The 19,578-nt window shown below is 48.7% G+C and overlaps 2 protein-coding genes and 1 non-coding gene across 3 annotated transcripts in view; 1 reads left to right on the top strand and 2 right to left on the bottom strand.

Moving 5' to 3' along the window:
* stox2b (storkhead box 2b) overlaps positions 1 to 837 on the bottom strand; it is a 44,752-nt gene extending 43,915 nt beyond the window's left edge. Inside the window, exon 1 of the mRNA XM_068325576.1 lies at positions 143 to 837. Within this exon, the coding sequence (XP_068181677.1) occupies positions 143 to 482 (340 nt within the window). The 5' untranslated portion in view covers positions 483 to 837. The remainder of the gene's footprint in view (positions 1 to 142) is intronic.
* A 3,369-nt stretch (positions 838 to 4,206) lies between these two features.
* atoh8 (atonal bHLH transcription factor 8) lies at positions 4,207 to 17,453 on the bottom strand. The gene is made up of 5 exons (XM_068326338.1): positions 16,001 to 17,453; positions 14,203 to 14,358; positions 12,987 to 13,178; positions 7,575 to 8,779; positions 4,207 to 5,558 (listed from the first exon to the last, which is right to left on the bottom strand). The coding sequence occupies exons 1-4, from the start codon at positions 16,571 to 16,573 to the stop codon at positions 8,774 to 8,776; spliced, it is 927 nt and encodes a 308-aa protein (XP_068182439.1). The 5' UTR covers positions 16,574 to 17,453; the 3' UTR covers positions 4,207 to 5,558; positions 7,575 to 8,773.
* Positions 17,454 to 18,016: 563 nt separating this feature from the next.
* trnas-gcu (transfer RNA serine (anticodon GCU)) lies at positions 18,017 to 18,098 on the top strand. The gene has a single exon. It is a non-coding gene; the product is annotated as a tRNA-Ser (tRNA).
* Positions 18,099 to 19,578: the final 1,480 nt, after the last annotated feature.

Here is a 19,578-nt window from a genome sequence, read left to right as displayed (position 1 = left end):
ATCCACCTCCACCTGCACCTTCAGCTCGAACTCCACCTCCACTATCATCACCTGGGGACCCAGCAGCTGTGACCTGCTCCGTTCGGTTCGGCTTGGCCCACGGCCGCCTCAGACGAGGACCCGCGGGAAGCGGAGGCCTTACCCAGGTACTTGATGGTGAATCCCCGCGGTGGGTTGAGCGACCTCCGCATCCAGCCCTCCCGCAGCACCTCCAGGTGGTCCTCCTTCCCCTGGATCAGCAGCACATGCTCGTCGATCCAGCCCAGAAAGAAGGTCTCGGACACGGCCTCCGTGATGCGCTGGTTCCACACCAGCTGCTGGCTGTTCTCCGCCTTGAAGTCGGCGAAGATCTCGTAGCCGGTGTGGTGCCGCTGCAGCTCGGTGCTCTCCGACACCCCAACCAGCCCCCCCGCCTCCCCGGCGCCGGCCCTGGACAGCACTATGGCCAGGGAGTGGGGCGCGATCTGCAGGAAGCTCTCCATTGTCGGTCCGTTCTACGTGACGATCGCGTGGCGTGTCATGAGGAACGCGCTCATGGTTCTACCGGTGGGGGACAGCATCGGTTCCGAGGGACGCTCCACGCTAGCTGCTAGCTAACTGCTAGCTGCACCCAGCAGCCCGTTAGCCACCTAGCCTCAGCCGAAAGGACGGACCGCTCACCTGACGGCAGAATCACTCCGTCCACGTACCGCGACTACCGTCCGCTCACACCGCGTCCCGTCCACCGGAAACCACCGATGACATCCGTGACGGTCGGTCTGAATCCAGCCCGGCTGAGTCCTGCTCCGGGATCCGGGTCTGCTAGCTGGTGGCTAACGCGTTAATGAATTCACCCAGGCAACAGATGCAGCGACCCCCCCCCACCCTCCACCTCTCCATCCATCAGCAGCAGCTGGATCTCACTGGAGAGTGTCTGCTCCACTGGAGGCGGCGGGCCCGACGGGGGCGGGCGGGGACATCTGGACACGCCCACATTCAGCCGCTGCCTCAGTGGGCGGGTCAGCTCTGTTTCAGTGGGCGGGTCAGCTCTGTTTCAGTGGGCGGGTCAGCTCTGTGTCAGTGGGCGGGTCAGCTGTTTCAGTGGGCGGGTCAGCTGTTTCAGTGGGCGGGTCAGCCCTGCTTCAGTGGGCGGGTCATCCCTGCCCCAGTGGGCGGGTCACCTGAGGTTAATTTAAATGAACTTGTTCTACACATTATGGATAATGGAGCAGGTTTATGTTGTTTATTCTAGATGTGCAGCAGGAACTTCATGTTAACTAGAATTCATTTTTCAATTCTAACAGCATTTTGCAGTTTTTTTTAAAACACGTGTCAAAAGTAAGGCCTGGGGCCAAATGTGGCCCGATACATCATTTTATGTGGCCCACAGGAAGAAAAAAGGTCAGACTGTCTAAAAGTAAACAGGTCAAAAGTGCTTTGACCAAACTATATTTTGCACAGTGCATTAATTTAGCACATTTTATCCATCTATCCATCCATCCATCCATCCATCCATCCATCCATCCATCTTCAACTAATTATCCGGGGCCGTGTCACGGGGGCAACAGTCTCAGGAGGGATGCGCATATTTCCCTCTCCCCAGACACCTCCTCCAGCACCCCCGGGGGCTCCCGAGGCGTTCCCAGGCCAGCCAAGAGACATAGTCTTTCCAGCGTGTTTCAGGTCTTCCCCGAGGTTTCCACCTGGTAGGACATGCCTGGAACACCTCCCCAGGGAGTAGTTCATGAGGCATCCGGAACAGATGCCCAAGCCACCGCAGCTGGCTCCGATCGAGGTGGAGGAGCAGCAGCTCTACTCCGAGCTCCTTCCTGGTGACTGAGCTCCTCAACCTATCAGTAAGGGTTCGCCAAGCCACTCTACAAAGGAAACTCATTTCGGTGGCTTGAATCGGGATTTTGTCCTTTCGGCGAGAGTAGAAACTTAGATTGACCGGTAAATCAAGAGCTTTGTCTTGCGACTCAGCTCCTTCTTCACCACAACAGACCTATACAGCGACCGCATCACTGCGGAAGCTGCATCGATCTGTCTGTCAATCTCATGTTCCATCCTTCCCTCACTCATGAACAAGACCCCAAGATACTTAAACTCCTCCACTTGGGGCAGACACTCTCCACCAACCCAAAGAGGGCACACCGCCCTTTTCCAGTCGAGAACCACGGCCTCGGATTTAGAGGTGCTGATCCTCATCCCACTCGCGTCACACTCGGCTGCAAACCATCCCAGTGCACGCTGAAGGTCCAGGTTTGATGAGGCTAACAGGACAAATCATCCACAAAAAGCAGAGATGAAATCCTTTGGTCCCCTTTGGTCCGGACTCCATCCGGATCCTGGCTGCGCCTAGAAATTTTGTCCATAAAGATTATGAAGCCCATTATTATTATTAAAATTATTAATTCAATTTTAAAGCTGAAAAAAAGGTTTTGAACAAAGGTAATGTTCTAACTTGTGCTTGATGTTATTTTTCTTTATTCATTGGATAGTTTGATCATTGGTTAATAAAGCTATGTGGGTTTCATTAAAAGATTAAGATTAAAGATAAAACACACTTTTATGTCCACACAAACGGGGAAAATCTCTTTACACCTTCATAACCTGACAAATTAAAAGGATTTATATACTGTATATACACACATACATTCATAAGGTTGACATGTAAAAATGAAAGAGACAGCAGAGGGTATGGAGAGGGCGCCACGCCCTCCTGAAGGTAAACTACGTCAGCAGTATCGCTCTGTAAATGATAACAAGGGAAGTGTTTACAAGCATTTACGCATGGAGAGAAGAATAGTTCATCTCCATGATAACCTGCATTCACTCTGGAGATGCAACCGGCATTGATGAGGATGAATAGGATTGTGACTCAAGGATGCCAACCAAAAGGAAGTGCTAACAAACAACCAGACGTTCATGGACCTCATTTAGTTATTATTCTCACTACACCTAGTTTGGCCCTTTTTCCTAAATACCTGACTGAATGCCAGAGGAAATCTGTCCTGCCTGTGGCCATCTGACTTTACAACACCTCACTTTACACGCAGTGAAGGACAAATGAAGCAGCAGTCAGTGTTACTGTGTGTATCTGTATATATGTACATTAATATAATTCTATCTATTGATTCTTTAATTTATCTCTAATCTCCTTCACTCTTTATTTAAATTCTAAATTATTTAATCTTGTCTTGCTTTTACTTTTGTTCTTCAGTGGAGTAAGTGTAAGCAATTTCCCTTTTGGGGGATTAATAAAGGATTCTGATTGTGATTTTGATTGTGATTTTTTCCTACTCCTCAGCTTGGTATTTCTCTTTCAGCCAAACAGCGTCTTAATCCCTTGTAACAGCCGTCAGCATCACAGGTTCACGTTCAGAGCAAACAAGCAGCCTGTAGTTGTTGGATCCATAATCGTTATTACACCTCCTGTCCATCTCCAAACGATGTTGACAGGAGCCTAAATTTTTAAATCAGGGGTGTCAAACTCATTTTATCCGAGTCCCACATCAGCATAATGTTTGTCCTCAAAGGGCCAAATGTAACTTATGAATATAACTAAATGTAACTCAATTTAAACAGTTTCACTATGGATATTGGAGCACGTTTCTGTTCTTTATTCTAGACGCTAGACGTACAGCAGGAACCTTATGTTAACTAGAATTTATTTTTCAATTCAAACAGCATTTTGGATCCTATTATGAAAAATTTTTTTTTTCAGGTCTCTACATATACAGTGGTCCCTTTTTATTTGCGGTTAATGCATTCCAGGGAACCACATGCAAAAAACGCATCTGCAATGTAGCTATGAACTATTTATCTTATTATTTACGGTAAATTAAACTTAATGAACCCTCCCCATATTTATATTAAACCACGTTCTATCTTTATGACCTTTTCCCACACTCTGAAAGACTGTTTAAAGCACTTTTGTGGAAGTGCGCTGTGTTCTGACTCACGGAATGTGGCGCGCTTTCGGATGCCGTCAGCCACTAGAATGCACGTACGGTATCATGTGCCTTCCTACTAAAAATCCGCGATGAGGTGAAGTCGCGCGTGTTGATGTGCAAATGTGCGAGGAATTACTGTAATGCAAAGTTGTGTGTCTGTGAACATATCCAGCCTTTAAATACGGGACAAGGCTGGATAGTTAAGACAACTGAACCCTTACCCAAAACTAGCCACTGATTTACCTTACAAGTTTCAAGTTTCAAGTTTATTTATTTTTATATAGCCCAGATTCACAAGCAATGTCTCAAAGGGCTTACATTTTGATCATGTGACCAATTGAGTTCCACATGCATCAAACATTCATTTCAAAGCATCAGTAAGGTCTTAACATTATGTTCGCCTCACAACACGGCGGGTCTGGGTTCGAGTCCCGCTCTGTGCGAAGTTCGAATGCTCTCCCCATGTCTGCGTGGGTTCTCTCCGGGTTCTCCGGATTCCTCCCACCTTCAAAAGCATGTGCTCCAGGTTGATTGGCCAAATTGCCCGTAGGAGTCTTTGTGTGTGGCTGTGTGTGCCCAGAGTGTCTCACGTCCTATGCCAGCTGAGTTAGGCTCCAGCTCCCCGTGACCCGCTACGGCGGATGAAGCGGGAGAAGATGAATGAATACTGTATTTGGGATCCTCAGTAATAGATGTAGTACCTCCTGTAGTCAACAGGTGGTGCTGCAGCACTGAGGTTTTCAACATGTCCACGCTCTGGTACTGTCAGAACCGGAGAACAAATTGATTGAACAAAATCTCTGTTCATCATAGATTCATCAGGCGTTTTTGTGGGTCCTGATTTGATATGGATGTTAATAAACCCAACCAACGCTCACAGTCATTAACAGAAAATTATCATATTTTTCACTGTTTTTTTTAAAAGTTAGTTTAAACCCAAAGTCAAACTTATTCCTCCCAACAAAGACTCACAAAAGCAGAGTAAATATTTGTACACAGAAAAGAAAATGTTGTTTCAGTAATTCTTCACTTGTGGTGAACAGTGTGGTCTCTTCCTTTGACACGTTTGGTTTCCAGCGGTTGTCTATGCATGGCTGAACCCCAAAGGAACAACTAATAATTGTAGTAATTGTAGTAAACCACCAGAGCACTGTAGGTCTAACATGGGAGGATGGTTTCCAGAGAGCTTCAAATGTCCTGTCTCCTAACTAGTAGAGTAATGCTCATGACTCTTTCATGGGGGAAACAACGTCGGATGGTCGACCCCACCACCATCAGCTGGGACAAGCATGTCCTGTGCAGTAATCAGCAGAGTGTCTGCTCTGCTGTTGTGGACCTGGATGCTCGCTCCAACAGGATTCTGGGACGGATCAAATCTGTTAGGGAGATGACTTCGTGTTGAAAATGGTGACAGATACATTTTAATATCCAGCGATTCCCAGGAAATAAGACAATTACTGATGGTCTCACCTTCAAGAAGATGGATGGATGGATGAATGGATAGACGGATGGATGAATGAATGGACTGATGAATGAATGGATGAACGGATGGACAGGTCTCCACCTCACTGGAGACCTGCCACGTACCAGCGTGCTTCAGGACTTCAGCCATTGTCCAAGTCCCTAAGAAGACAAGGATCACAGGACTTAACGACTACAGACCCGTAGTTCTGACATCTGTGGTCATGAAGTCCTTTGAGCGCCTTGTCCTGACCCACCTCAAGGACATTACTGGCAACCTCCTGGACCCTCTACAGTTCGCCTACAGAGCCAACAGATCTATAGACGATGCTGTAAATATGGCGAGTCCAGCACCTGGACTCCCCAGGATCCTATACCAGGATTCTGTTTGTGGACTTCGGCTCTGCTTTCAATACAATCGTCCCAGCTCTGCTCCATGACAAGCTCTCCCAGGTGAACATGCCCGACTTCATGTGCAGGTGGATTACGGACTTCCTGACAGACAGACGGCAGTTCATGAGGCTGTGGAAGCATGTCTCCGACACCCAGACCATCAGCACTGGATCCCCTCCAGGCTGGGTTCTTTCCCCTCTGCTCTTCTCCCTGTACACCAACTGCTACAGATCTGGTCACCAGTCTGTCAAACTCCTGAAGTTTGCTGACAACACCATCCTCATCAGCCTCATCTCTGATGGGGATGAGTCGGCCTACAGAAGAGAGTTGGACCACCTGGTATCATGTTGCAGCAGGAACAACCTGGAGCTCAACGCTCTCAAAACAGTGGAGATGATAGTGGAAAGACCCTCCTGCCCTCCCCCCATCATCATCTGTGACACTCCAGTGACCCCTGTGGAGTCCTTCTGCTTCCTGGGCACCACCATCACCCGGGAGCTCAAATGGGAGCAGAACATCAGCTCCCTCACCAAGAAGGTTCAGCAGAGGATGTATTTCTTGCGGCAGCTGAAGAAGTTTCACCACCCTGCGAAGATGCTGGTGAACTTCTACACTTCCACCATTCAATCAATCCTCACATCCTCCATGATAGTTTGGTTTGCTGCAGCCACGGCCAGGGACAAGGCCAAGCTGCAGTGTGTCATCCACTCCACAGACAAGGTGATCGGCTGCAGCCTCCCACACCTCCAGGAACTGTTCGACACAAGGACCCGCAGACGTGCAGCCAGGATTGCTGCTCACCGCTCTCATCCTAGCCACAACCTGTTGCAGATCCTCCCCTCTGGCAAGAGGCTACGGTCCATCCGGACCAGGACCTCACGCCACAAAAATAGCTTCTTCCCTACTGCAGTCAGCCTCATGAACAATTCCCCCCCCCCACTCAACACTTTGCACTTTGTCCAACATTTTCACAGACAATGAACCCAAACAGGGCGGCACGGTGGCGCAGTGGTTAGCGCTGCTGCCTCACAACACAGCGGACCCGGGTTCGAGTCCCGCTCTGTGCGGAGTTCGCATGCTCTCCCCGTGTCTGCGTGGGTTCTCTCCGGGTTCTCCGGCTTCCTCCTACCTCCAAAAAGCATGCGCTTCAGGTTAATTGGCTGGTCCCAAAATTGACCATAGGAGTGAGTGTGTGTGTGAGTGGTTGTTTGTTTCTATGTGGCTCCGCGGTGCACTGGCGTCGTGCCCGGAGTGTCCCCCGCCTCACGCCCTGAGACTGCCAGGATAGGCACTGGCTACCCCGCGACCTGCGTTAGCGGATTAAGCGGGTTGGAAAATGAATGAATGAATGAATGAACCCAAACACATCATGACAGGTCGTGACATTAACGCTGAGTCAGCACACAGACCAACGAGTTGTAGGGAGTGAACAGAGCGCCACATCAGCCTGAACACGACCCAGCCAGGCGGCAGTAGCTCGGTCCACTGGGTCTAGGAGTGGGGACCGAAAGTCGGTGGTTCAATAATCGGGTGGGCCAAAACATCTGGAGAGTGAGCTGGCAGTTTGTTTCAGGTGCCTTTAAACACACACACGCACGCAAGCACGCACGCATACACACACATATATATAAGTACAGTATATACTGTATAATCACAATTAACACTTTGAGGGTCACGGGTCTGGAACCCACCCCCGCTGGCTATGGGTGAGACATGGGGTACACTCTGGATAAGACGCCAGCTCATTGCGGCGCCACACAAAAGACAAACAACACTCATACCTACAGACAACGTTGGGTGGAGCAGTCCACCTCAGCTCCAGAGACAGGAGGGGACAGTCCTGCCCAACAGGAAGCCATGTGGGTGTTGTAGTTTCCACAGGCGTTACTCCACTACAGTTCACCGTACAGCTCCTGTACTGATGCTACTGCTGTCTGTTTTCATGAACACACTGTTTTTAACATTTATTGTCCTGTGTGTAAACAGCTCCGTACATCCAACCCCCCTTTTCAGCCTGGAATGCCTTCCAGGCAGCGTTTCCTCTTCTAAATTCTTCTGGTTCCGCACCGACATAGTTTCAGAACAGAGTACATGTGATCTCATCTAATCAGGATACAGAAAGACAGACTTCATGGGATTACAGATACATTTACTAAAGTAGTGGATGATTAGGCAGGATTACATTTGGCTGTCATTAACACTATAGGTCAGTAGCTGTCTGACACTCTAAGTAACAGTTCGTGAAGCTCGGGGTTTAAGCACGCTTCATATCATCAGAAAGAAAATAGAAAGTGTTAGAAGTGTTCAGGTGACCCCTGGAATATACATCCATGAAAGCGACACTGCTACTGGGAGGCTGGTGGGGGCAGACCTGAAGGGGGCTCCGACCTGATGGAGAGCGTGACAGGCTGACCAATGTCAGGTAACTGGGTAACAGTTTTGCATGGTAACAGTCTTACTTGGTAACAGTCTTATAAGGTAACAGTCTTACAGGGTAACAGTCCTATGGGGTAACAGTCTTACAGGGTAACAGTCTTACAGGGCAACAGTCCTACAGGGTAATAGTCTTACAGGGTAACAGTCTTATAGGGTAGCAGTCTTACAGGGTAACAGTCTTATAGGGTAACAGTCTTACAGGGTAACAGTCCTATGGGGTAACAGTCTTACAGGGTAACAGTCTTACAGGGCAACAGTCCTACGGGGTAACAGTCTTACAGGGTAACAGTCCTATGGGGTAACAGTCTTACAGGGCAACAGCCCTACAGGGTAATAGTCTTACAGGGTAACAGTCCTACGGGGTAACAGTCTTACAGGGTGGTGACAAGGCCAACACAGAAATCCAACACATGTCGTATGGTTAGCTTCACTCCCTGAGGGACGCCGTGGGCTCGATCTCAAGCCCTTGCGCTCAGCGTTCGTGGACAGGATGTCAGCGCCTGTCCACCCGTGGCACCAGCGCTGCTGGACCCCCCGCTGCTGCATCTTCACTCCTACAACACAAACAGAAGGGTTGTGTTCCAGAGAAGCCTGGAGCTCCAGTGAACGCTGCTGTTCCTCCACACCATGTGAGTGTTGGTGGAGTTCAGGCAGCTTCACACTTTCATCTGAACCGATCCTGTGGTTCCGACATAATTTTTCTGCCCTAAACAGAACCAGACAAGCTTCAATACACATCAGATGTGTAAAAAGACTGAATGGCCAGAAGACCCAGAACATAAATCCATTAAAATCAGACAATCCCAAGTTAGGCCATGGATTTGGAATAAAAATACTCTTAAACAGGAAGGTACCGAACGCACCACAAATAAATTAATCAACATTTAGTTAAAAAACTAATTGTTGTCATGGCAACAACAAAGCTCATATTGTCATAAAACTTAATGTTGTTATGGCAACAACAAAACTCATGTAGTCATGGCAACAACAAAACTGCACCACAAACCATTGTCTGGGGCTGAGCCCCCTACCAGTCTGACCCAGCCCCCCCCTCCGATGGTGAGGCCTACGGCTGACTAGTTACAAAGCTCAACAAGTTGTAAACAGAGAAAACAACCGTTCAGTTCCTGAACAGAACCGTTCACACACTCAACCCGTTCAGCTCCTGAACAGAACCGTTCACACACTCAACCCGTTCAGCTCTTGAACAGAACCGTTCACACACTCAACCCGTTCAGCTCCTGAACAGAACCGTTCACACACTCAACCCGTTCAGCTCCTGAACAGAACCGTTCACACAGAGTGTTGACTGTGTGCTTCATGTTTGTCCACTTCAGGCCTCTGGAGGTGAGAATCACAAAGAAGAAATGAGCACACAGACTCCACGGCGCTGCCACTTACCCCCACCCCTCCCCAAGTCTCTCTCTCTCTCTCTCACACACACACACACACACACACACACACACACACACACACACACACACACACACACACACACACACACACACACACACACACACACACACACACACACACACACACACACACACACACACACACACACACACTCTTTCCACCAGCTGCTGTCTGATGATGACTAAGTGTTTTCCCTTCCTTGTTTCAAAGAATGTAGGAGCAGATGGTCTGGAGAGGCAGAGCGGGGGAACGTGTTGGAGATGCTGCTGGTGTGTATGTGCGTGTGTGTGTGTGTGTGTGTGTTCTCAAAGTCCCAGACACCAGATGTTTAGAATGGAGGGGAAGTGGAGCTGGCGCCATGAAGGGCAGAGGGCAGAGAAAAGGCACGCGAACTGAAACCACACACACAGACACACACACACACAGACACACACACACACACACACACAGACACACACACACACACACACACACACACACACACACACACACACACACACACACAGACACACAGACACACACACACCTTCACACTATCACAATCCTGCTCTTTCACATGTAAACTAGCTGAGGGCTTTCCCCCTGTTTGCTTTTGCTCTGTGTGTGTGTGTGTGTGTGTGTGTGTGTGTGTGTGTGTGTGTGTGTGTGTGTGTGTGTGTGTGTGTGTGTCTGTCTGTCTGTGTGTGTGTGTCTGTGTGATGAAAATCTTTTGAACTGACTTGGAAACAGAAAGGTGTTGAAAGGGGCCAGTTTCTTTAGTGAATGTTGAAGGAGAAACAGGCTGAAGGAGGTGGTGGGTTCCAGTCCAAGCAGCCAACCAGACAGTGTTGTCCAAACCAGGGACTGAAGTCATGTCAGTTTCACAAACACATTTGTGTATTTATTTTTGTATTTTTTATTACATTTATTGTACTTCATATAATACATTCATATAAATGTATTATTATCTCCCCACCTATATATTTGAATAAGCTCAATTGAAAACCTCACAGTCACGCTTTTTAACTCCACCCACTACCTTTCAATCAAGCGCCCAACCAATCACGGCGCCCAACCAATCACGGTGCATCTGACAGAAGGAATTACGTGAACAATATGGCGTAAGGCATCAGGCAGCAAAGCTTTTTGTTGCTGTTATGCCTTTCGTTCACACAACAACGCAGATATCCGGGACGAAAACGCTGGCCAGAGTGAAGTTTTTTGAAAACTGCGTTGTCATGTGTAACCGAAACTTTTCCTATCCGGGGGGGGGGCGTCTGCAACGGTTGTGAAGATATTTGGTGGACTAACGCACGCAAGGACGAATGAACGGACAAACACACGAACACTGACAAAGAAAACCACTGCGCGAAAAACCGCCGTGATGTTAGTGTGTGTGACCCGTGTTGAAGACGCATTGATAAACATGTTTGACCGTTGGATATTTGTTCGTCTGTTTCTTTCTTTATGAGTGCGTGCACGTGTGTGTGTGTGTGTGTGTGTGTGTGTGTGTGTGTGTGTGTGTGTGTGTGTGTGTGTGTGTGTGTGTGTGTGTGTGTGTGTGTGTGTGTGTGTGTGTGTGTGTGAGAGGCAGCCTCAGCACGTGTTCAGCTACTCCAGGTGTGTTCCACCTCTGCCAGTGTGTTTGACCTCTCAAGGTATTTTATACCTCTCCACGTGTATTCGACCTTTCGAAGAGTGTTCGAACTCTCCAGGTGTGTTTGACCTCTGCATGTGTGTGAAGCTCCTTCTAGGACGAGTTCACTCTGAATGACGTTATCACTTCTCATCACAGTGGATTCATGTTTTTAGGGAGCCACGACTGGAATCTGGGGGTGATTGTAAATCGAGTGAACTCTGACCCTCACACATCAGCTCAGATTAAACCAGATCAGATTAAAGACATGTGACTTCAGAACACCTGGATGTCCTGTGAAGTCTCTGTTTCAGGCAGAATGAAACCTCTTTTAATATGTTAATTTAAATTGTTGTAAATGTGACAACAGCTCGATGGATATTTCCTGGAACAGCATATCCATATCCTGGGGGGCAGGAGGTGGCCTGGCCAGGGGGCAGCAGGGCATATCAACGCTCTGACATCAGTTCAAGGAGTTCAGCAGTTGACAAACTGTGAAGGTGAACGTCCTCTGATCTCCAACAACAGAAAGTACAACAGATATATAGAACAAGGCTCCTGAAGCAAAGCCCAAAGGTCTCGTAGATGGGACTCAAACCTGAAGTCCACTCTCATCTGCTGGACATCTACACTTCCTTTATGCATCTGGAATTTGGCGTCACACAAATTCCCCATTGACAACTTTAAACACACCTGGATTAAAAATTTACAGGAGGGATGGAATAGGATCAGAGAGGCCCGACCCAATAGGATCAGAGAGAGGCCAGACCCAAAAGGATCAGTGAGAGGCCCGACCCAAAAGGATCAGTGAGAGGCCAGACCCAATGGGATCCGAGAGGCCCGATCCAATAGGATTTAAATCAGTAAAAAAAATAATTTAAAAAATAATGTTTCTGGAGGTGGGAGGAAGATGGACAACCTGAAGAGAACCCACGCAGACACGGGGAGAACATGCAAACTCCGCACAGAGTAGGACTCAAACCCACAACCTTCTTGCCGTGAGGCATCAGTGCTACCCCCTGTGCCACCATGCTGATAGTATAATAATAAGACTGTCAAAGAGAACCCTGTTCGTAGGAGTTAATTACAAATTTAGGCACAAGACTCTCAATCAAAGATCTGTTAAAACCGATGAAGAAACAGCCTCTGGCCTTAAAAGCTGCATTGCAAACCAGATTTAGCCATATCAGACGTAAAGATTAGTGGAAGCTCTTTCCCACTGCTTATTACATCCCGCTTCAAAGCGGTGATGTATTTGTAATTGTCGGTATTCATGTGTTCATCCGTTCGTCCGTTAGTTCGTCCGTTAGTATGTCCACCAAATATCTTCGGAACCGTTGCAGATAGAAAGATGAGACAAAAAGCACATTACTCGGGGGGCAAAGGGGATGAAATGAGATGATAACCTTGACCTTGAGAAAGCTAGGTCAAGGTCAAATTTCAATTTTTGTACACTCAGGATATACCTATGCACCAGCTTTGATCTATGGTCAAAGCTAGTGCAAAGCTTTGACCCACCCTGAGAAGTTCAAGCTATGCACTTGTCAGGTACTACTTTCAGTCTCTGACTGCCTTGGTTCTTGTTGACTCTGCAGCTGCCTTCACTGGCTGTTTTTTATGTGTGTGTTTGTTCATTTGTTTGTGGTGCCTCACCTTCCTCTTCTTTCTGCCTTATGTCGTGTTGTTTATGTCTTTGTTTGTTTGTTTGTTTGTGTACTGTGCAGCCTCACCTTCCTCTTCTTGCTCCGGCCCTCAGCCTGCAGCGTCCTGGTGCACTGCTCCACGCACTGGGAGAAGCTCAGGCTGCTGGTGTCAGAACTGTAGTCCAGTTCGGCCAGCTGGGCCAGGGACAGGATGTAGTTGCAGGCGATCCGTAGGATGGCCAGCTTGGAAAGCTTCTGGCCATAGGAGTAACACGGCACCTGGTAGGACGAGCACACGGGGAGGAGGACGCGTGTTAGAAACAAGGTGAAGGGTTAGAGAAGACCAGTGGATACAGCTACAACAGCTTCTATAATGCCAGGTGATCCAGTCACAAGGGGGCGGTTCTGAGTCCAACAGTTCATGCCCACATTCAGAATACGTCTTCATACTGTATGTGTCTCCAGGAACATGCATGATCAAATTTACACGTACACCACTGGGACGAGTGGACCAGAGGTTTTCAGCACCAACAAGAAAACTTTTGTGGCCTCTGCAGAATTTACAAGAATAACAGACGATGTGTGGTTCCTGTTAAAGATACCAGTCAGTGGTACTGAAGGGAGTCTGAGGGTCACTCATAGCTCAACTAAAGCCCCAAAGGAACTATAAATTTTGTTTACTCTAATGTATTTGTAAAATATTGTTTGTTTAAAATGTTAACTGATCAAACGTGGAGGTCTCCATCGTCCACCTGTAAAGGATGTAAAGAAGGGACACCTGTGGACTACAGGCCTGCATGCACTCATGATGTGATCACATCTGACACCTGCAAAATGAATTCAACTGGTCTCCAATCACTTTGATAAACATGTTTTACAGCGTGTCGGATGGACACTGTGAGCTGAGCAGCTGCTAAGAGTCTTGACTATAGATCATCCTCAGAGGTCTGATCATTCTTGTCTGGAGGGACAGGATGTCCACAGGTGGCACTGTAGGATGAGGTTCCGCTTACATTGGTTGGAGTAAGTCAGAGCAAATGTCCAGCGCCTACAGTCCCTCATGAGCAAACCCCATGTCAGTGACAGGACGTGGCCCAGAGGTCAGCTGGATGGGTTCTAACCGGCACACAGCTGTGTTTATGGAACTCAATCACGCTTCAGGGGCCCCACCCAACATGCTACAGACATGTAGCACCCGACACACATCTGCTAGCTGCACTGGGATGCAGCCTCGGACGACGAACCGGAGAACAACAGAACCAGAGCGGCTGCAGGATGGGGGGAATGACAGAACGGGTCTGACCTGCTTCCTCAGGGCCTCGAAGGCGGCGCTGATGGTGTGCACGCGGGTCCTCTCTCGGGCATTGGCCAGTAGCCTTCTGGTCTGCTGGATGGCTTTGACTTCTGGAAGACGCCCGGGGCCGTCGTCACTCGCCCCGCCCCGCTTCCTGGGAGAGTCCTGAAAGCAGAAGTCACAGGTTCTTGTGGTCACCCGGCCTCTAGGTGTGGACCTCCAGAGGGCTCACCTCATCTTCTGACCCCCAGAAAGGGGAAGCCATTCACCTCCTGAGGGTCACCTGTGCAGCTCGTCAGTCGCTTTAGGGGGGGCTGAATGGCAGACCTGTTCCACTGACGCTCAGTGATGGCCTACAGAGTGACATCCTAATTCAAGTTTCACCCGTTTGTTGGTGGAGAGCTTTAAACGTGAGCAGCAACAGCTGATATTTACAGCAGGAACACAGCAGTTTTCAACTCCAAATCAGAGGAAGTCAGGTAGAATTAGAAAAACCATCCAGTCTGGATCCAGGCTAGCCCCACCCCTGGAGGTTGTAACATACTTGCTAGTAGAACCAGAGCAGCGCACGTATCTCCTGCTGCCCACACGGCCTCTCTTAGCGTGCCGTGGTGGAGCAGGAGATCTGTGTCTGGAGAAGTCCTGTCAGAATCAGACCCGTCTGAACCGACAGGCACCTGAACTAAAGGCTCATCAATAATGCACCTCCACAAGTAATACAACATCATTGTTCCGATCCAATCTTTTCTGCTTTTCTGTTTCCTCAAAGCTCTTCTTCAACCATGAATCCATCACCATAAACACCAACCCTAAGAGCTGCTGCTGGCTGGTTGTTCACGCTCACATCAACCCTCTCACCATGAACTGATGCTCCAACCCAAACCAACCACTATCCTCAGTAATGACGCAGCAGCAGTCAGTTCAGAAGGAATGAAAGTCAAGTTCAAGCAGAAATAAGAGATATCAGTCTGTATGAATTTAGACATAAACAGAAATAAACTAGAACCAAGACATTAAGAGACTGCAACATCCCGGTAAGTCGCGGGATGTTGCAGTCTCTGTATTCAAAAGTTTACCCTGACGTACTGTTCTTTCATAGGTCAGGAGAAATTACTTTTCAGCGAATTAAGGTTTAAAGTCATTCCAGTGCAGCGACTAAATGCAGAATCACAATAAAACACGTGACCTGTTTCTTTGTCAGTGAACTGAGACTGCAACATCCCATGACTTACCCTGACCTACTTCCAGAGTAGTACAGGGTACCCTGAAAGTAGTACCTGACAAGTGCATAGCTTTGACCTTTCAGGGTAGGTCAAAGCTATTCTCTAGCTCTGACCATAGATCAAAGCTAGTGCATGGGTAGATCAAAGCACTAGCTTTGATCTGTGGTTTTACACTGACCTCCTTCATCTTTCTATCTTATCCAGTTCCTGAGTTTACGAAAGTTGAAATTTGACCTTGACCTGGTTTTCTCAAGGTCAAGGTCATCATCTCATTTTCATCCCCTTTGCCGCCCGAGTAATGTGCTTTTTGTCTCATCTTTCTATCTGCAACGGTTGTGAAGATATTTGGTGGACATACTAACGGACGAACAGATGAACACACAAACACTGACAGTTATAATACATCAGCGCTTTGAAGCTGGATGTAATAAATGTTTATCAATCAGCAGCTCAGATCTGATCATTACCTGACATGATCAATACCAACAAGAGGATTCCAACTGAAGACACAGAAACACACACACACACACACACACACACACACACACACACACTGCATGCAGGGAAGCGTCCCACTCATTCACCTTAGGTGACTCCACCTGGGTGTCCACATGCATGTGGAACTGGGAGGACTGGGGGGCCCTGGGCACCGGCAGGGGGGGCTCCAGGGAGTAGGTCGGCTGGCTGGCTGCGGTAGGCGGGGGGAACAGGCCCAGCTTCAGCCTGCTGGACAGAGGCTGGTAGATGGCCGGGGGCCAGGAGCCCATCTCAGGGGGAGGAAACGCCGAAGCAGGTAACTGGGACAGTTTGGTGGGGGCCGCAGGAACATTGATGCCAATCCTCATGTCAATGGCGCCAGTCTGGACCGGGGCCCGGTTGGTTTCTGGCAGTCCTGACAGAGTCCTGGTGGTGCTGGTCAGGGTGTCCGGTGACATCATCAGCTGTCTGTGCAGTGGGGCCAGCATGCTGACGCCACATGCTTCCGTCTGGAGGTCCTCCACCGAGTCCACATCAGACGTGTCCACCGGGTAGGCCTTCAGCCGCCTGGGCTCCCGAGACTTCCTCTTGAACTTCTTGTTGGTTCCGGGGGCACCAATCAGGATGGGCTCTTGGATCGACCTCTTACAGGTGTGACTGAGAGAATGAGGGTTCTTCATGTTCCAATGATCCGTCAACAAGTTGGAAACACTGGTGGACCTTCAGCTGGACTTCCTGTTTTACGTCCACTCAGGGAAACGTTTGGTCCAATTCAAAAAGTCAAAAGAAAAAACATTTAGAGTAAACGTTCATCTGACACACTTGGAAGCCGTGGTCGCCTGCAGCCGGCGGTCATGTGACTTCCTCTGCAGCAGGTTTCTGTGGCTCCACTCTGTCTGCATAGCAGTCCTGAATAATCCACACTAGAACACAGAGCCGTGGAACATCTGCTGCTCTGGATGCGGACTCATGTGTGAGTGTGGAGGCCTGCAGCGGAGCTGTCGGAGTGGCTCCAGCCAGTCTGCATAGCAGCACTGAGAATAACCCACACGGGTCCACAGTGGGCTGCAGCTGCTACAGAACCAACAGGATGCAGCTCGCCGCTCCACACCACACACAAACCCGCTCCACCCGAGCGGGACGCCGTCCTTCACGCACAAATAACCCCACTTTCCACGCGTGGCTGCGATGAGACCAGCGTTTGTGACTTTCTCAACTCCAGCAAACCTCCGTGGAGCGACGGGAGCCTCAGAGCTCCCGGGGCTGGTCGGTGACGCGCCCGGGTGAAGCCTTCCCCGACGCGCCGTCCCGGTCCGGGCTCGTCCCGCACCGGGTTCGGGTCCGGAGCAGCGACTGTCCGGTGGACGGTGCGGCTTCTTGTGAAGGGGGACGGACCCTCCTGACTTCCTATGATCTCCACATTAACGATGCTGCGGTAGTTGACATCGGCGGGTCGGTTCGGTCCCGCGTCCTGCTCGTAATACCGCGGACAGGCGGAGGGGCTCTGGATCCTGAAGCTCGACTGGCGTCGGTCTGACTGAGGCTCTCGACCCCCCCCCCTCCACACTCACACACACACACACACACACACACACACACACACACACACACACACACACACACACACACACACACACACACACACACACACACACACACAGAGGGAGGGGAAAGAGAAGTCTCTCTGTCGACCTTTAAATGTGATTTAAATGAATCTCTGTTCCTCTCCTTCTCTTTTTGTTCTTTCTTTGGTAAAAAACAAAGTGACTCAAATTGTTTACACAAACATGTAAACACATCACAGACAACAACAAACAGTTGTCTTCTCAGCAGCGTCTCTATGTATGTATGTATGTATGTATGTATGTATGTATGTATGTATGTATGTATGTATGAATGTGTCTAACTGACTAACAAAGTAAATGACTAACTGACTAACCAACAAACTATCTAGCAGATTAATACAGATTAAAGAGTCAGTCTTTACTTCCTGAAGCTGGAGTCGACACATCTTCAATCACCTGACTGGACTGGGTTCTTTCTCCTGGTACACCCTGTCCTCAGGCCTACCTGTTCACCCCCGTCCTTAAACCCATTAACTGCGAGGAACAATAAGATACACAGACGAGGTGGCCGAGTGGTTAAGGCGATGGACTGCTAATCCATTGTGCTCTGCACGCGTGGGTTCGAATCCCACCCTTGTCGAGAGTTTTAGGGGCGGCAGTGGCTCAGTGGTGGAGCAGCTCGTTCAATGTTCCAAGATCGGCGGTTTGATTCCCGCCAAAAAAAACACCCAGAACAGAGAGTGAGAGGTGTCAGCTCACCTCCGGAGCACTGCCGAGGTGCCCTTGAGCAAGGTGCCGTCCACCTCACAAGCTGTTCATTTGGGTGCCCCCCTGTGTGTGGTTGTGTGTATTACAGGGGCCTGTAAACACAAGTATGCATGTGTATGATTATAACAGTATATAAAATTAAAAAATTTAATTAATATATAATCACAAAACAAAAGTAATATTTTTGGGAAGCCAGAAGCACAAAAATGTGAGGTCAGGGTAGAATTTTGAATTCAGGGGTGTTGCGGGATGTTCCAGTCTGACTGCCATTTTAACTGTCTTTGTAGGTTTTCATTTTACCGAGTGATCCAAAGTTACCCAAAGCTGTTTAAATAAATCCAGTGGACTTTAAGATAGTTTCTTGAAGACATTTCACCTCTCATCCAAGAGGCTTCTTCAGTTCTAGTGACGGCTGGTCTTGTACCAGCTTATTAACCCTGGGAGGTGTGGTCACTGCTATTTATATTCCAATGATCATTGGAATATACAGTAATCCCTTGCTTATTCACACTTAAAGACACGAAGCTTCACTACATCTCAGATTTTTAGTAGGTAGTCACGTGATACCGTACGTCCATGCTATTGGCTGACAGCATCCGTGTGTGCGATGTATTCCAAGACTCGGCTCCTCCGGCAACTTTTAATACTAAAGTGTTTTAAACAGCCTGTGATAACCCGTGTTGTTCTGTCATGTGTGTGTTGCCCAGAATTGGCTTACGTGTGTGTGTTCTGCGTCTGTTCACGTCACTGAGAAAGGGGCGTGAGAGCGAGAGTGTGAGCGGGAGATCATGGTCAGTTCTTGTTTGTTTCTTGTTAAGGTTGGACGCCAAATGAAGACAGTTCAAGGAATCATCTTTGCCCACCACAAGAAACACCAGGAGTGTTACAAGTCTACAAGAGTGTGGGAAAAGGTAGTACAGATATAAGGTGTTTTAATATCAGCATGGGAAGGGTTCATAAATGTTTAAATTATCCTAAATAATAAAAAAAACTTGGTCGCCATATTGCGGAATTTCGTTTTTCGCAGGTGGTCCTGGAACTAATTAACCCCGACTAACGAGGGATTACTGTGTATTGTTCATTACTCACACACGTATATATATGGGTACGGGCCCTTAACACACACACAAGGGGCCTGTAGGCATGCAAGTGATGGGGGGGTAGAGAGGCAGGCAGTTCTTTCGTGGTGCGCCCCATTGAGCAGCTTATAAAGGGGATGGTGCTTTGCTCAGGGGCGCCTTGGCAGCACTTGGGAGGAGAAATGACACTTCTCACTGCCAGTTCACACTCCAAAACTTTTTGCCCGACACGGGTCTTGAACCAGAGCCCCTCCAGTCCCCAGTCCAAGACCT

This window comes from Antennarius striatus, chromosome 10 (assembly GCF_040054535.1).
Source record: "Antennarius striatus isolate MH-2024 chromosome 10, ASM4005453v1, whole genome shotgun sequence".
Taxonomy (NCBI): Eukaryota; Metazoa; Chordata; class Actinopteri; order Lophiiformes; family Antennariidae; genus Antennarius; species Antennarius striatus.
This window is presented reverse-complemented; position numbering and strand designations above follow the sequence as displayed.

Bases quoted from the DNA above. Each gene is read 5' to 3' on its own strand.
- atoh8 (XM_068326338.1), bottom strand. From the start codon at position 16,573: ATGAAGAACCCTCATTCTCTCAGTCACACCTGTAAGAGGTCGATCCAA. The intron at 14,359-16,000 runs GTGAATGAGTGG...TTCTGCTTTCAG, and splicing joins CCCAGGTGGAGTCACCTAAG to GACTCTCCCAGGAAGCGGGG. The intron at 13,179-14,202 runs GTCAGACCCGTT...TCGTCCTACCAG, and splicing joins TCGAGGCCCTGAGGAAGCAG to GTGCCGTGTTACTCCTATGG.